Source organism: Gopherus flavomarginatus, chromosome 5, assembly GCF_025201925.1.
Source record: "Gopherus flavomarginatus isolate rGopFla2 chromosome 5, rGopFla2.mat.asm, whole genome shotgun sequence".
Classification (NCBI taxonomy): Eukaryota; Metazoa; Chordata; order Testudines; family Testudinidae; genus Gopherus; species Gopherus flavomarginatus.
In genome coordinates this window covers 115187389-115206329 of record NC_066621.1, presented here as the reverse complement: position 1 = coordinate 115206329, position 18941 = coordinate 115187389, and the positions used below count along the sequence as shown (strand labels likewise).

Sequence of the window (18941 nt, the reverse complement as noted above, 5' to 3'; positions counted from 1 at the left end):
ATGTAAGGACAAAGCTGGAACTCAGAAAAGAACCAAATTCAAGAGCTCCATAATAATCCATAAGATTAGATTAAATAGATGGATGAGACACACTAATGGGATTCTGAGGAGGCCAGTGAATGTACATCTAGGTGCATCATCCAAATTGTAATGCATGGAACATGCTAATAATCGCCGAGGACAGTGTCAAAACCAAGCCCAGAGTGATAATTTCATTGTAAAGTCAGTACATAGCCTCCAAGCTGACAGTCTCGACAACATTCAACATCAAAATCTGCTGATTGTGTCAGTTTTAAGACCTATTTCAAGCCACTCAATGCCAAAGAAATATAGAAGTCTTTATCTGTAGCTGTAATATTCTCTGTCACCAAAATACAGAGTGCTAAAATTGAACGTTGAGATAATATTTTACATTTATCCAGATTCTTTCATCTTAAAAATCCCAATTAAAAGAATATCTAATTGTATACAAAACCACTGAAATGTAGCCACCTCTAGGGTGAAGGACGCGCAGCACACCATACAGCGGTAGAAAGCCCTGACTCTCAGCAAAAGTGCTATGAAAACTTCAGTCTCAACAAAAAGCACAGAGCATCTCTGTTTATAAGGTTATCTTGAAAACAAACCACCACTTCAACATACCATCACAGTAAATCACGCTGTACTCAATTTTGCTAGTTGAAAAACATCTAAGAGCTAAACATGAGGAAAAAAGAAACACAAACTCGTAACAGCCCATGAAAGATAGCTACAGAGAAAAACAATTAGCTGGAAGAAGAAACTGAACTGAAAGGCCAGTACTGAGCACCAGTTTATATACAGTGTGTGCACATTTTTCATTAATCAGTGCACAAGCAGATCGTGTATATTTTTTCAGTATCTCCCAAGTCGACACACACACAACTTAATCCAAAAGTGAAGATATATGCATCAAACTTACGAATTAATTTGTCCATTTCATATACTAATACAAAACTGTTAAGTAAGAGTATTAACATTCTTTTACTGCATCTATAGCCTTTTAAATGCTTGACTACTTCCTAAAGTCACATCTCTTCTATATCCTATATCATAAAATGAATAAAAATAAGGAACGATAATGAATATATTTAGAGTGATACATGAAGTCTGAAGAGTAAAAAGAGAATCCCTTTTCTTGGATGTAAACCGTGCAACCTCACAGAACACAAGAGGGTAATCTAGCCTAGGATTTCAATCTCCTGTAACCTCAGGATTTCTTTCTATTCTTTCAGAGGAAAGAAATCTCAGTTTAAATTGTGCTGTTATAACAACTAAACTAAGCTTTTGGCTACACTACTTTTTAAACTTCAGTATTCACTGGCTATTGTTGTTCTATAAATAAGTTAATTAATTAAAGTATAGGATTCCCTTTTTAATGAACTGAACATAATTCCTATGTTTCAGAGTAACACTTCACATTCAAAAAGATTAAATACAAAAATCAAAAATATGACCACAAATTTAAATAAATGGTTTACAAATGCAGTATATATTAATTAAAGAAAACCTTTTAAGAATCTTCGAGGGTTGTTTTAATTCCTTAGCCATAGCGTCTAATTTTCCACGGTCTATCATTTTCTTTGATTTCTTTGTTTTCTTTTTTTTGGGGAAAATAATGTACTTAATCCCAGCTTTTCGAGCTCTCTCAGCAAGAACCATGTCATCATCACTATCCTCTTGTCCGGTGAAAATAGGTATTCTTTCCATTGGTATGTCTACCAGTGTTGGTAAAGGCTCAACATAGCTTTTAGTCAATAGGTCCTTAGTAGGGGAGCTTTTCTCAATCTCTGTCTCAACCTCTCGCTCAGATATCTTTTCCTTCATAACCTTCAACTCTTTCATGCTGGTTTTGAAATTAGCAGAAATCTTTAACATTGTTTTGCCTTTGAAAGCAGACATATCTGGTGCAGAGACTGGTCTTTTAATAAAACTTATCTGTTAGAAAAAAGAAAGCTGAATTTATCTGATGTTCATTTGAAACAAGATTTATGTATTACATTTACAGAATTTTAGTAGATTGGATTTTAGGATTTAATTTAAAAATAATAAAAAAGATACATAATTTCATAGAAGCTATACTGTTCAAACCATTTTTTAAATAGTATTTAACCTAAAAAAAACAACTACATTATATTTACATTTGTCAACGTGTTTTTGAAAATATGTAAGCCTATGCAGTAATAAATCATTATCTGAAGCTGATAGATGTTAATCTTAACAGTGAAGTATTACAAGGAACCAGAGATGAAGATGGAGCACTCATATCTTTTATTCAAGTTTAATTTCATTCAAACCAAAAGATTTACACCAGTGGCGCCACCATTCATAGAAACATGTATTGAGACAGGCATGGAATCAGAACTAATGAGACACCGTTTATCCTAGACACACGGAAAGAGAGGCAAGATGAGAGGAATGTGGTTTAATTAGACCAAAAATTTATTACTTTTCTGGCAACTACCTGGTGATAATCTGTAGATAAAATGTAGGCCATGATTCCTACCTTAATTATTTCTACCTGGTGGAGTGCTTCCATCAGCCACCCTACCCCTCCACAGCTAGTCTCAGCCCACTGCTGTGACCCCATCACTGTCCCTTGTATGAGGATCAATGGGCTAGGGAAAGTGGGTTGCGTCCTACCTGCACCAGACATTAGGAGTCCCAAGCCCATTCCCCAGCTACTTTAGGGAATGTGTTTGTAAAATATATGGCAATTTCCTGCACTATCCTTGAAAAACCTTATTGAATCAAGTGTATGTATCTTTGAGTACATCGTATTAATGCAAAGTTCATGTATTATTATGGGTCTGGATGATCAAAGGACTACACTGAACACTGTGGCAGACAAAAATAGTCTATAGCAGTGCTTCTCAAAGTCAGGCCGCCGCTTGTTCAAGGAAAGCCTCTGGCGGTCCAGGTCAGTTTGTTTACCTGCCACGTCTGTAGGTTTGGCTGATCACGGCTCCCACTGGCCGCGGTTCACTGCTCCAGGCCAATGGGGGCTGCAGGAAGGGCAGCCAGCACATTCCTCATCCCGTGCTGCTTCCCACAGCCCCCACTGGCCTGGAACAGCGAACTGCAGCCAGTGGGAGCCACGATCGGCTGAACCTGGGGACGCGGCAGGTAAACAAACCAGCCTGGACTGCCAGGGGCTTTCCCTGAACAAGCAGTGGCCCGACTTTGAGAAGCACTGGTCTATTGGGACATATGAAGTAGATTTTCTGGGAAATATCTATGGGAGATGAATGTTACATGAGGCCAAGATCAAAGATCCATGCTGTATCAAGAAAAGACTCGACTATTCATGGTTGTTCTCATTCTGAGTCAAGGCTGGCATGAACTTGTAACCACAGAAAAACCCTTTTGAAAGACTGGCTCCTATCAGAGCCCTTGTTGCAGTTGGGCATGATATCTGGTAAACTTATTAGCATGCACATAGATTATTTTGTTGTTTGAATACGTTTTCTCTGTAATGCTTTCACTTTAAGATTAAATATGCTTGCTTAGAAAGAGCTGTATGGTAATGGCAAGAAAACGAAGCACAGACCCTCATCTGGTAAGGCAATCTGGCTTGCTAGGGATGTCACAATATAGGCGGGGAGCTGTACAGCCTGGAAAAACCCCAGTCAAGAGGAAGAGAGGTGATGGCTGAGGAGCCAAGAGATTAGAGTGGGTTTCATTGAGGGACCACAGAGGGTAAATACAGGTGCAGTTGCACTAAACTGTGACATCCTTCCCCTAAATCCACTTCCAATTCTGATTTATCAGGAAACTGGATGCTCTTTGAGATGAGTACCTGCACTGGACACCTTATACCTACTAAACTGTTGCAACTTGACCCATATCTCCTGGCCTACCCTTTTAGGTCTCTGAGTTGCTAGGGAAAGGTGAAAAAACCCACCCCATTCTAGCAACTCTGGCAGTGAGAGAAAAATCCCTTTCCTGTCCTCAAAAAGGTGAAGAGCACAATGCTCACAGCAGACCAAAAATCCAGTCCTCTGCTAATCCCAGGGATGGGAAGGTGGGGAGCTGCTAACCGGGCATGAGAGGGGGCTCAGACTGGAGGGACAAGGTTTATATACCCTCCACTAGATGTGCAGAAGACAATGGTTTATCTTAGCCCCAGTGGCCTGCCCACCATCTGAGGTGATGCCTTCTACCCCGCACCCAAATCTGGAGGGGGGTACCCCTAAAGGAGCTACTACCCTTTCTTCCCCACCAGTCCAGACAAAGTCTCCCCACCCTGAGATTGCAGGGATTGCAATTTGTGCTACAGTGAATCAAAGTAAAAATGTAAGGGGAATTGTACACTGCTATACTTTGTGTAAACAGAAAAAACACAACTTGATTACATCCGGGGATACAGACCAGCTGTTTCATGCTGGTGTTTCAACTGAATCATTATAAATCAAGTATAATTTGCAATAATAAAACTCTGCTTTGCCATAAGATTTTACATTGTTAATTCCAATTTACTGGTCTACTTTAAAAATGTACACAGACTGCTGGGTAGCCCTGCCATGCAGACTGACCTGGGGCCAGGTACCCCAGGTTTCCAGAATCCGCAGCTCAAGGGCAGTCCTGATATGCCAGAGCTTCAAGGGGTTCAAGGCTTCCTGCTGTTAAGATGGGAGCCTGGCAGTCCAGGAAACCTGCCGCAAGCAGGGGTTCTCAGGATTTCCAGGGCTCTCAGCTCCACAGCAAGGAACCCGGAAGCCCCGATTCTAACCAGGGCTCAGGTCCTGGTTCTACAGTTGGAAGCCCTGAGAACTCCAATCCAATGGCCAGGTCATGGGCCAGACCTAGCAATCAGAACTAGATTCTGCAGTCACAAGACAGAAGTGAAGAGTCGGCTGGGTCAGGATACTAGGAGAGAAGAAGCAGGAGACAAACTGGAGTTCAGAACCATGAGTCAGAATACCAGAGTCAGAGAGGGTCAGAATACCAAAGTGTCAGAGGCAGAAGCAAAACTGGAAGTCAAGAACCACAAGTCATATGCCAAGAAGCAAACCAGATCAGGATGCCAGAAAAATCAAGCTGGAGGAGAGAGTAGCAGAGTGGAGCTCAATTGTTCAGACAGCTTCCTGTTCCTGCTGCTGACTTAAGTGGGGCCAGCAGGCCAATCAGACACTCTGGCATTCTGCCAGCTGGACCTCAGACGTGGCACTTCACACTGGGGTTGGGATTTGTGGGTCCCAGGTAAAGAACTGTTAGCAGGCTTCTAGCTGGAAGGTTGAAGCATACCTGCTCCCATGAACCCTGTGGGCTGGACTCAAGACCCACAGGTTATATCACCACCCTTTCCCCTAGCGGCACTCTCCATGTGACATGGGTTCAGGTTTCTCAGGGTGGCTCCCATGGAAGGCCCAAACAAGGATGGGAGCATGAATGTTTTTAGATGGCTCCAAAGTGCATTGTTCTGAGTCGTAATCTTCTCAATCAGTTAAGTACCATAATTTGCCCCACTCGATCTTAGAGTTGACAACTTAATGAACAATGTACTCCTCCTGACCTATACTTTCACCGCTGGGAGCAATGATTAGGTTCTATGGAGTGTATGGTTTTAGAAGTGAGAAACGGAATATGAGATGGACTCTAAGGGATCAAAGGAGCTGGAACTCAAAGGTGACTGGGTTGATTTGTTGCCATATGCAGTATAAGCCAAGGAATTGGTGGCCTAGTTTCTGAAACGATCAGTCCTTGCAGATGTGTTATCTAGAAAGCCATACCTTTTGTCCTACAGATCATGCAGGGCCCTGTTGTCTACACTTGTCCACATGTTTTTTGTAGTCCTCCTTCACCTTTTTAAGGTATCCCATCACATCATCTTGTATGTGATAGATGTGTTGTACCAAGTCCAATGCAGAGTTGGCAGAAGATGTGGATAGCTATGGTGACATCAAGGGTGCTACCCACAATTGATAAAGAAGGAGCTGCGGCCTGTGGATGAATGGTCTGCATTACTGTACAAGTACTCAGCACAGGGAAACAATGAAGACCTGTTATCCTGCTAATGGTTGATGTGGCATCATAAGTATTGTTCGAGGATCTGGTTGTTTCTTTCTGTTTGGCTCTTAGACTGAGGATAGTAGGCAGAGGACAGGTGCATATGGACTCCTGTTTAATGAAGGACTTCATGTCAGAATAAGGCAGTAAACTGTGGTCCCCAGCCGGAAGTGATGTGATACTAGAGACTATAAAGGCAAACTACATAGTTTATGCAGAGTTAGGTGGTTTTCCCCACAGAGGGTAAACCCATGCAGAGAATGAAGTGAGCCCTCTTAGCAAAGCAATCTGTCGCTGTCAGAATGGTTGTGAAACCACTGGATTCTAGTAGCTGCACCACAAAATCTAAGGAAATTTCCTTCCAGGGCCAAGTTGACATATCCAGAGGTTAGAGGAGACCACACAGTTTCTGGAATGGAATCTTGGTGTCGACACACACCTGGCAGGAAGCTATAAAAATCTCTATTGGCAGGGGCAGCTCCAGGCCCCAGCATGCCAAGCGTGTGCTTGGGGCGGCAAGCCATGGGGGGCGCTCTGCCGGTCGCTGCGAGGGCGGCAGGCAGGCTGCCTTTGGTGACTTGCCCGCGGAGGGTCCGCTGGTCCCGCAGCTTCGGCAGACCTCCCGCAGGCATGCCTGTGGAGGGTCCATTGGTCCCCTGAAGCCACGGGACCAGTGGACCCTCCGCAGGCAAGCCACGGAAGGCAGCCTGCCTGCCGTGCTTGGGGCGGCAAAATGCCTAGAGCCGCCCCTGTCTATTGAGGGGCACAGTCAGGGCCACCAGAAGAAACAGGACATTAACTGTCAGGTTTTATATTGCCATAAAGTGTCCTGCCAGGGTGGAGGCATGGCACAGTTGAAGAACCACCACTCTTTTAGGTCCTAGTGATGCAGTCACTTTTAAATGTGATCCCCACCAGGATGTCATGTCGTTTTCAGTTGATAATGGCTATCTGATGGGGTGAAATTCCAGAGACAGCCAAAATGGATGAGTGCAAGCAGGTTCTGGCAGCAACTCTCATTGAGGAAATTATGGGACTTGAGAACATTGGCTGGTTCTGGACTGGTGCCCTCCTGAGTCACAGCCACATCTTCAGGACAAGGTGTTGGCCTTGCCATTTCTAGTTCCAGGCTGGTAGGTCAAGATAAAGTCGAACAAGGAGAAAAATAGGGTCCACCAGAGCTATTGTTGGTTTAGGGCCTTGGCCCTGCACAGGTACTTCAGGTTCTTATGATCAGTAAATGCTTGGATCCGAAAACAGATCCCTTCCAAGTAGTGTCCTCACTCTTCAAAGGCGGTCTTAATTGCCAGGAGCTCCTTGTCCAAGACTTTATAATTTCACTCTGCAGGGGTAAGCTTCCTCAAGCAGTAGGAGATGGGGTGCAGTATTTTTTCAGGTGCATGCCTTTGGGAGAGGACTGTCTTGATTGCCATACTAGAAATGGCTTCCACAATCAAAGCTTATATCATGTCCAGGAGGGCCAATATAGGACCAGTGGTGATGGCAAGCTTCAACTGTTCAAATCCATGCTGGGCCTCTAGCAAACAATGGAACCAGGCATTTTTCCAGAGTAGGACAGTGAGGGGCTTGGCTTGTTTTGAAAACTTCAAAATGAATCTCTAGTAAAAGTTCACAAAGCCTGAAAAATATTACAGGTCATGCACATATCATGGGGCTAACCAGTCGCAGACAGCCTGGACCTTGCACGTATCCATCTTGATTCCTTTTGGAGACAGGATGAAATCCAGGAACTCGAAAGAAGTCTGATCGAATGCACATTTGTGAAGTTTGGCATAGAGTCTGTGTTGTTGTAGTCTCTATAGGACTGTACAGACATGAGTGGTGTGTTGGTCCAGATCATCAAAGATCAATATATTATCTAAATATACTATCACAAACTGGTCCAGTAGGTCCTGTAGCACATTGTAACTGAAGTGCTGGAACAATGCTGGGGCACTAGTCAGTCCAAATGGCATACCTAAATATTCAAAATGGCCATAGCAGGTCTGAAAGGCAGTATTCCATATATCCCCTTCTCAGATACAGATGAGACTGTAAACTGTCTGGAGATCCAGTTTAGTGAATATGCGGGCAGTCTCCACATAGTCCAAGAACTCAGGGATCGGGGTAGTGGGTACTGGTTTCATATTGTTATCTTATTTAGGGCTCAGTAATTGTCCCAACGTGGAAGGAGGATTTCTGCATTGTTATTCTCAAAGACATATTTGTGGTGCTTGAGAGGGAAGTTCCATCATTCCCCCAGCAAGTGTTTCAATGCAGGCAACTACACCTATGAGCCAACTTGGGTTTGGATACAACATTCACTGGTCCCTGGCCATGCTGTCCACCAAATTCTGACAGAAAAATGACTTTCTACTCTCGCCAGTGAATGAAGTTCAGCCAGGAGATGCCAAGGATGTGGGAAAATCCAGGCAATGGATCAGACTGAATTGCATTATTTCTCTGTCTCTCTCAATAATGGCCTCCAGTGGGTGAGTATCTTCGACAACTGGACCTAAAGACAGTTTCATTAAGAGTTTCACTCATGTCAAGCATGGTCTTGTGCAGCAGGAATCTGTAGGACCCAAGCTGTACCTGCATCCATTAAATTATCCGCTGCTCCCAAATCGATGCGGGCCTGTTTGTGGGGCATCTGTTGTGGGTCCTCCAGGAAGTGCAGCTGGATAGGTACCTGTGAATGAAGAGTCCCTGGATAGGGATCAGAGTGTGTCTCAGTAAGGGACTAGGGTATGGGAAAGTTCTCTTCTCTAAAGGCCCAACTAGAGATCAGAACCACAAGTTGGGAACCAGAGTCACCTTGGCGTCAGAGACAGAAGACAAACTGGACATCAGAATCATGAGTCAGGAACTAGAGTCAGGCTGGGTCAGGATACCCGAAGGTCAGAGGCTGAAAAGACACTGGAAGCCAGGAACCACAAAAATTGCCAAGTCATATGCCTGGAGTCAAGCCAGGTCAAGATGCCAGGAAATCAAGCAGATGGAGCAGCTGCAGGAAGCACAAGGCAGAAAGTCCAGAGCAAGGTGGAGCAGGCCAATCAGCAGCTCTGGGACTCCGCCAATCAACCTCAGGCTCCAAACCTCACACTGAGGATGATCTTTATGGTTCCAGGTAAGCGATTGTCAGCAGACTGCTAGTTGGAAGGTTGAAACGTGGCTGCTACCATGAACCCTGCAGGCCTGGGTTTGAGAACCATGGGTCATAACACCCAAGAAATTTTAGCATTTCAATATTCGGTTTAGTTCTGAACAACAAAACCAAATTTTTCAAAATTTCTTGCAAACCAGAAACCCTAAAAAATGTTTCAGAAACAGCAACATATTGTGTTTCTGAAATGAAATAAATTCCCAGGTCCAGCAGTAGTGCAGCAGTGAAACTAACAAGAATGTCAATTTCAGTAAGCAACTGCTGAGTCTCCTTGCCCCAGTGTTGGGTACCCCAGAGCACCAAGATTCCCAGGCCAGCTTGGGAGCTGACTTCCCAAGGAAGTGGGAAGCCCTACCTCTTGCCAGTTGCTTTCACATTCTTCTCCTCACCATACACACACACCCCTTCTAGGTACTATGTTACATCCCCTGCAATCTATTCACAAACTCTCCTCTATTTAGTGCTGGCAGAAAAGGGTTGTGACGTTATTGATATAAACTGGGACCATACAGAACATGGTTTGCAACCAAGGTCCTGTAATGGCACCAGATATTATGTAAAGGGGGCCATGTAAGGTGTCTAAAACCAGGTTATGGGTTGCTGGTTATGATTATGCTGTCTGTATGTCTGTATCATTATGTAGTTGAAGTTATAAGTATTGACTGTATACTGTCTGTATTCCAAATTGGTGCTGTAGTTCTGGGTGACACCCCAGACAAGTTGGTGTTAGCTCTGCTTAGCCTGCTTGATGGCCCATTAAGGACCATCAGCTACACAATTGACCCATTGAGAGGAGGCAGATACGCCTTGTGACTCAGCAAAGTATGCAGGGACTTGCTCATGTAACTCCAAACTCCATTTTGCTGTAATTTTCCACAGTAAGAACAAAGAAGTGTTCTTACACCTGGAAGTGCCTATATAAGGCTGATGCCTCATCTCCATTTGGTCTTCAATCCTGCTTCCTACCTCTGGAGGGATTTTGCTACAAGCTGAAGCTCTACACAAGGGACTGATGACCCATCCCAGCGGGGGATGTTCTCCAGAGACTTGATTTGAACTTGCAGTTTATTCCATCACTGCTACAAGCCTGAACTAAGAACTTTGCCATTACTGTATGTAATTGATTCCATTTAACCAATTCTAGCTCTCATTTCTACCTTTTTCCCTTTATGAATAAATCTTTAGATTTTAGATTCTAAAGGATTGGCAACAGCGTGATTTGTGGGTAAGATCTGATGTGTATATTGACCTGGGTCTGGGGCTTGGTCCTTTGGGATCGAGAGAACCTTTTTCTTTTACTGGGGTGTTGGTTTTCAAAACCATTCATCCCCAGGACGAGTGGCACTGGTGGTGATACTGGGAGACTGAAGTGTCTAAGGAAATTGCTTGTGTGACTTGTGGTTAGCCAGTGGGGTGAAACCGAAGTCATTTTTGTCTGGCTGGTTTGGTTTGCCTTAGAGGTGGAAAAACCCCAGCCTAGGGCTGTAACTGCCCTGTTTGAGCAATTGGTCCTGAACTGGCAAGGTTCTGGCGTGACCCAACTGAGAGTGCCAAGGTTCATCTTAAATAGAGCCCACAAACTGATCTGCCTTAATAAAATATTACCCTTATAATGCTGTTAAGGTCAAAGTTTTGCATAGGTTGTATGATTGGTAAACAAAATATGCATAATTTATTGCTGTCTTATGCAATGTGAGAGGTTGCTAGAAATATTATTTATTTCTATAGTACCTTAAATGTGCATGGCACTTTACAGATAGAAAAAACCCCACAATGTTGCTATACCAATCTGTTTAGAATCTAAGAAGCAAACCTTTACTCATAAATCTCATCCAATTGATATGTGATTACGTAGGTAAAGACTACTCGCATGAATAAAGGCCCAAACGAATTCCCTCTGAAGTCAACAGGAGACCCTCAATACAGACCTCCAGCTTCCTGTTTTGATATTAAAAGATTCCAAACAATCCACTTGAAAGAGAACTTTGATTTAATCTCATTTTTTTTAAATTAAGCAGAAAGGAAAACATTAGAAAAGCAATAAAGAGTCCTATGGCACCTTATAGACCAACTGTCATATTGGAGCATAAGCTTTTGTGGGTGAATACCCACTTCGTCAGATGCATACGTCTGTTAGTCTATAAAGTGCCATAGGACTCTTGGTCACTTTTTACAGATCCAGACTAATGCAACTACTCCTCTGATATTAGAAAAGCATATATTCATAGATTCTAGGACTGGAAGGGACCTCGAGAGGTCATCGAGTTCAGTCCCCTGCCCTCATGGCAGGACCAAATATTGTCTAGACCATCCCTGATAGACATTTATCTAACCTACTCTTAAATATCTCCAGAGATGGAGATTCCACAACCTCCCCAGGGTTAACTTCAAATATTTTTTATATAGTATTATTATGCTGGAAGTATTCTTTCTTAAAATTTACTGCAGATCGAAACAATCAAGCACCAAAAGGATAAAAGTTGGTCTATAAAATCTAAAGGAAAAAATAAATAAAAGTGACTAAATTACAGTACCTTTAATTTTTCAGCGGCACAAAAATCTGGGCAGGAATGGCATCTTCTTAGTGTGCTTTTTGCCTATAAAATGAAAACAGGTCTATCAAAGTCCATGCCTGGTAAAAGTGGAGTCTTCATTTACTATGTTCTTAATTACACAATTTTCAATAAGAATGAAAGTTCTTCCTGACAAATTTTCTGTTTTAGAGCTGGTTTTATGCTATGAATTTATGCAAAAACTATGTTAACACTGTCATAACATTTTTTCCCAGATCTGGACCTTAGCGTCCAAAATATGGGTGTTAGCATGAAAATCTCCAAGCTTAGTTACCAGCTTGGATCTGGTATCGCTGCCACCAGCCAGGAATTATACAGTGCCTAGCTCACTGTGGTCTCCCCAAAACCTTCCCTGGGGGACCCCCAGACTCAGATGCCTTGAGTCTTACAACAAAGGGAAATGACCCCCTCCCCTTGTTTCCTTGTTACTTCCTCCCAGGCTCCCCTCCCTGGACGACCCTAGGAGATTCCCTGCTTCCAGTCCTTGAAACACAAGTACCGAGAGATCTAATCTCTCTTCTCCCTCACCCAGAGGGTATGCAAAGTCAGGCTTAGTAAATCTAACACAAAGAGATTTTCCCCCTGACTTCTTCCTCCCACCAATTCCCTGGTGAGCTGCAGACTCAATTCCCTGGAGTCACCACTAAAGAAAAACTCCAACAGGTCTTAAAAAGAAAGCTTTATATAAAAAAGAGAGAAAAAGACATTAAAAATAGTCTCTGTATTAAGGTGACAATATACAGGGTCAATTGTTTAAAGGAAAAAAATGAATAAACAGCCTTATCCAAAAAGAATACAATTTAAAACATTCCAGCAACTACACACATGTAAATACAAAAAAACAATATAAACCTATTGTCTTACTATCCTTGTACTTACAACTTGGAAACAGAAGATTAGAAAGCCTGGAGATAGAAAAAATCACTCTCAGAGCCGAGAGGGTCACCAAACCAAGACAAAGAACAAAGAACTCACACCCAAAAGTTCCCTCCACCCAGATTTGAAAAAGTCTTGTTCCCTGATTGGTCCTCTGGTCAGGTGTTTGGTTCCCTGTGTTAACCCTTTACAGGTAAAAGAACATTAACCCTTAGCTATCTGTTTACGACAAACACAATGCTAGGATTACAAAGTTAAAATTAAAACAAAAGCAGGAAAACGTTAAGTAGCCATGTCACACCTATTTCTTATTATCAAATCTTGGTTTTCTTGTTAGATATGTAGCTTAATATAGCTCTAGTTATGTTATTAAGCACATACCATAAAATATTACCACAAACAAAAACGTAGTTAGTTTGACAGCTTAGGTTGCATGAGGACACACTTACCTCTCTTAAATCTTGAAGGCACGTAAATAAGAAGCTAAAGTCTCTAACATTCCTTCCTACCTTCACATTACCTACAATGTGGTCAATAGTCCATTCATTTGGGAAATTATTCTGTCTTAATTCTGCTAAGATTGCCATCACAGTTTTGCACGTGAGCATGAGTTGGATGAAGCTGAGGTATATACTGCTTTTCAGTAAGTGTGTTCCAGTGACCTAATGCAATTGTCCCAGAAGCAGCATGTATGCCTGCTGTGCTCCTGGTAAGGCCAGAATGTGCAGTGATGTAATTAAAGAGATATTCTTTACTTGACAATTAAATTAAGTTAGAACATGCCTTTGAGGAGTTGTATTCGTTAACCTGATGTTAAATGCTGCTTTTAAGTAGACAGTAAAGGCAGGGACAAGGCATGTTTTAACATTGTGTCAGCTTGTCGTGGTTAAATATATGGTTCCAGTAGTTTACCCACAACCAGCGGACACAATGTTAACCACAGAGATCCTTGACTGCAAAGCCATGCTTAACAGCATGTTAGTTAACATGACTCAAAATTGTGTTCTAACACAAGCAGCTTTTCTAGTGAAGACAAACCTCGGAAGTCAAACTCCTTTCAGTTAAACTGCTTTCCAAAACAACTGTTAATTGCATTACAGAGAGTCCTACAGTATCATATAATACTTTTATAATAGTGTGACAGGGTGAACTGGGCCCTTTGAGGCTCCCTGCTGGAGGCTTCTCAGTCCTACCACACCTTGCCCCAGGAAAGGAGCAGTGAAGGTCAGTCTTCCAGGCCTGCCTAGAAAGGCTGCAGGGAAGAAGCCAATCAGAGCACAGCAGCCTCAGATAAAAGGAGTTGCAGGGGCTGAGCAGGGCAGTTCCTGGCTGGGACCAGAAGTGGGAAAAACAGGGAAACAGTTAACTGACGCAAAGTTTCTTTGAGTGTAACAAATTTATCCAAAGATTAAAAATATTTTTGGTAAGCCCTTAACTCTTGAAAAGGAAGCAACTGGGAATAATTTACATTGAAAGCTATCTTACTGAGATACATACATACCACCATATAATTGTAGATGTCAAGATCATCCTCAGACTTTGAGTCTTCTTCATCTTGAAGGTCAGCAGAAAAGTCTTCAGTTACAACACCCTCAATAACATTGCTCTGCAATATTAACATATTTAATATTAATTTTACATTACTATTAAAATTATAGGCAGCTACAGTAAATATAGCAATATGCCAATTACTAAGGAACATACTATAGCTAATTTAAAGTTTAGGGCTGTCAAGCAATTAAAAAAATAAATTGTGATTAATCGCATGATTAAAATAATTAATTGTGATTAATTGCACTGTTGAACAATAATAGAATACAATTTATTTAAATATTTTTGGATATTTTCTACATTTTAAAACATATGTATTTCAGTTACAACACAGAATACAATGTGTACAGTGCTTACTTTACATTATTTTCATTACAAATATTTGCACTGTAAAAAAACAAAATAAATAGTATTTTTCAATTCACCCAGTACAAGTACTTTAGTGCAATATCTTTATTGTGAAAGTTGAACTTACTTCACTTAAAAATAAAACAATGTAAAACTTTTAGAGACTTCAAGTCCACTCAGTCCTACTTCTTCTTCAGCCAATCACTCAGACAAACAAGTTTGTTTATATTTGCAGGCGGTAATGCTGCCCCCTTCTTGTTTACAATGTCACCTGAAAGTAAGAACAGACGTTCGCATGGCACTGTTGTAGCTAGCATCACAAGATATTTATGTGCCAGATGCACTAAAGATTTATATGTCCCTTCATGCTTCAACCACCATTCCAGAGGGCATGTGCCCATACCGATGACGGGTTCTGCTTAATAATGATCCAAAGCAGTGTGGGCCAATGAATGTTCATTTTCACTATCTGAGTCAGTTGCCACCAGCAGAAGGTTGATTTCCTTTTTTAGTGGTGTGTGTTCTGTAGTTTCCGCATCACAGTGTTGCTCTTTTAACTCTTCTGAAAGCATGTTCCACACCTCCTCCCTCTCAGATTTTGGAAGACGCTTCAGATTCTTAAACCTTGGGTCGAGTGCTGTAGCTATCTTTAGAAATCTCACATAGGTACCTTCTTCGTGTTTTGTCAAATCTGCAGTGAAAGTGTTCTTAAAATGACCAACATGTGCTGGGTCATCACCCGAGACTGCTATAACATGAAATATATGCAGAATGTGGATAAAGCAGAGCACGAGACATGCAATTCTCCCCCAAGGACTTTGGTCACATATTTAATTAACACTTTTTTTTTAATGAGCATCATCAGCATGGAAGCATGTCCTGTGAAATGGTGACTGAAGCATGAAGGGGCATATGAATGTTTAGCATATCTGGCTTTTAAATACTTTGCAATACCGGCCTCAAAAGTTCCATATGAATGCTTGTTCTCACTTTCAGGTGACACTGTAAATAATAAGCAGGCAGCATTATTGCTTGAAAATGTAAACAAACCTGTTTGTCTGAGTGATTGGCTGAACAAGAAGTAGAACTGAGTGGACGTGTAGGCTCTAAAATTTTACATTGTTTTGTTTTTGAGTGCAGTTATGTAACCAAAAAAATCTACATTTGTAAGTTGCACTTTCATGATAAAGAGATTGCACTACAGTACTTGTATGAAGTGAATTGAAAAATACTATTCCTTTTGTTTATCATTTTACAGTGCAAATATTTGTAATAAAAAATAATATAAAGTGAGCACTGTACATTTTGTATTCTGTGTTGTAATTGAAATCAATATATTTGAAAATGTAGAAAAACATTCAAAAATATTTTAAACATTTCAATTGGTATTCTATTGTTTAACAGCACAATTGAAAGTGTGATTAATCACGATTACTTTTTTTTTGTTAATTACATGAGTTAACTGCAATTAATCGACAGCCCTACTAAAGTTCTTATAGAATAACTATTTAGTTCACATTTAAGATGTGCAGACACGTGTCTGTTATGGTCAAAATCTATTTGGTGTGACAGTGAGTGAGGCTACTGCCAAGCTGGCTAGTGCTCCCTGATTCTCTAAACAGTTCCTCCATGGCCTTGGTAATTTATGTCAGCAGGCAATGGTAACAGTTACGGATAGCCAGAGCACAGCTCACTCTGGCTGTATCCTCTCATGATGAGACTGAGAGGGAGTGGCATTTGAGCTAACTATGCCAGGTCTGTTCCTGCTGTAGACTCCCCTATGCATAAGAAAGAATGTCTCTTTTTACTGCATCTCTTTCACTGGAGCATTGTATATGGATTGCTGGCTTCTCTATAGCCACTGGCCCCGGCACAGAGTAACGACTTTGAGTGCCAGCACCAGGCACTAGATATGTCCATTAGCTTGGATGGCATGTCAGCTGCCAAATATGTTTGTATTATGAAGATTTTATTGCACAACAACATTACAAAGTTTTAAAACACACTGACATTTTCTAAAATTGTTTTCTCTGTCTGAAATGCTGGGGGGGTGGGGAGGAGGGGTTATCACATTTTAATAGGAACCAGTGATAGGATACCATACAAGAGACTTCATGAAGAGCAGGTTTATAAGTTTTTCTAAAAGAAAGAACACACATTTAAAAACAATGTACTAGAATATAAAAGCATTAAGGAAGAAAGATAGTATTTATTAAAACGCAATTAAAATAAACACTGTACTATATTAAAGGTGGCGACTACAACATGTAGCATAATTACTACTGGAAATTCTATTATTCCAGAAACTGAACTTAAAACCACAGCAAATTATGCAATACATACAACAGAACACACATATTATCATCTCCAGATATTAATACAGAAACTCTAATAAAAATAGTAGTATAAATAACTACAGTAAGAGTGGTATGTATCTTCAAAAGGTAGCAATACACAGAAAACATTTAAAATGTTTACCTCATACGTAGGAAATAAGGTTTCCTTCATGAAAGATAGTGGAGCAGAAAATTTTGGTGGAGCTGGAGCCCAAAACATTTTTAAAGTTCCTGGATAAACAGAAACCTTCAAAACCAACAAACTGCAGTTAGCTACTAAAATCAAGCCAAACATTAAACGTCTTTATATTATTATGATCTGAATATAACTGTTTGGTGTCAAAATGCCAAAGTCCACTTAATATGCTTTTGAGGAAAGCTGCAACCGGAATAATGAAATTTCAAGACATGAGACACACTTCTATTCCAAAATAAACTATTCAGTGTAGCTCTCTAAATGTTTTAATTCACTGTTAATTGGCATTTCTCAACCTAAAGCTGGCATTGGCTATCATGCAGAAAAGTGAGGTCATTTTTGGCACTAGAATATGAAGGAACTACAAGTTTCTAACCTGTTTTACTAACCATTTAACAATTAAAAGAAACCCTAATACTCAAAACAAACATTTTCAATTGTAAATATTAAAAGTTTTCCTTCTTATTGCTAAATTAATAGTAAAGTAGATAAGAAACCAACTAGCAGATTCTTATAGCTCACGCACTGCCAATATTACAAATGATATCACTTTTCAGAAGATGGCAGGTTCCAGCATTTGGCTCAGACATGATCAATGTACTTAATAACTTAGCTTTATAAAACTTTAAAGTAGGGCTGTGGAAAAAATTAATTACAATTAATTGCACTGTTAAATAATAGAATACCAACTGAAATTTATTAAATATTTCTGGATGTTTTTCTACATTTTCAAATATATTGATTTAAATTACAACATAGAATATGAAGTGTATTGTGCTCACTTTATATTTTTTTATTGCAAATATTTGCACTGTAAAAATGATAAACAAAAGAAACAGTATTTTTCAATTCCCCTCATACAAGTACTGTAGTGCAATCTCTACCATGAAAGTGTAACTTACAAATGTAGATTTTTTTTGTTACGTAACTGCACTCAAAACCAAAACAATGTAAGACTTTAGAGACTATACATCCACTCAGTCCTACTTCTTGTTCAGCCAATCACTAAGACATTTGTTTACATTTATGGAAGATACTGCTGCCTGCTTCTTATTTACATTACCTGGAAGTGAGAACAGGTATTTGCATGGCACTTTTGAAGCTGGCATTGAAAGGTATTTATGTGCCAGATATGCTAAACATTCGTGTGCCCCTTCACACTTCAACCACCAATCTAGAGGACATGCTTCTATGCTGATGCTCATTAAAAAAATAGTGCATTAATTAAATTTGTGACTGAAGTTCTTGGGGGAGAAATGTACGTCTCCTGTTCTGTTTTACCCACATTCTGCCATATATTTTATGTTATAGCAGTCTCAGATGATGACCGAGCACATGTTCATCTGCTTTGGATCATTATCGAGCACAACCCATCATCAGCATGGACACATCCTCTGGAATGGTGGTTGAAGCATGAAGGGACATATGAATTTTTAGTGCATCTGGCACGTAAGTATCTTGCAACACCAGTTACAACAGTGCCATGCAAATCCCTGTTCTCACTTTCAGGTGACATTGTAAACAAGAAGCGGGCAGCATTATCTCCTGCAAATGTAACCAAACTTCAGCCATTGGCTGAAGTAGAACTGGGTGGACTTGTAGGTGCTAAAGTTTTACATTGTTTTATTTTTGACTGCAGTTATTTTTTTGTACATAATTCTACATTTGTAAGTTCAACTTTCATGATAAAGATATTACACTAAAGTACTTGTATTAGGTTAACTGAAATAAACTATTTCTTTTGTTTTTTACAGTGCAAATATCTCTAATCACAAATAAATATAAAGTGAGCACTGTACTCTTTGTATTCTGTGTTGTAATTGAAATCAATATATTTGTAAATATAGCAAATATCCAAAAATATTTAA

At 40.5% G+C, this 18941-nt stretch overlaps 1 protein-coding gene across 8 annotated transcripts in view; it reads right to left on the bottom strand.

Moving 5' to 3' along the window:
* TTC6 (tetratricopeptide repeat domain 6) overlaps positions 1-18941 on the bottom strand; it is a 153219-nt gene that overhangs the window by 64444 nt on the left and 69834 nt on the right. For all 8 annotated transcript variants that reach the window (XM_050953842.1, XM_050953843.1, XM_050953838.1 and 5 more), the window contains 4 exons: positions 17020-17124; positions 14144-14248; positions 11728-11790; positions 1529-1956 (listed from right to left, as the gene is read on the bottom strand). In XM_050953842.1, coding sequence (XP_050809799.1) covers positions 1529-1956; positions 11728-11790; positions 14144-14248; positions 17020-17124 — 701 coding nt within the window. The remainder of the gene's footprint in view (positions 1-1528; positions 1957-11727; positions 11791-14143; positions 14249-17019; positions 17125-18941) is intronic.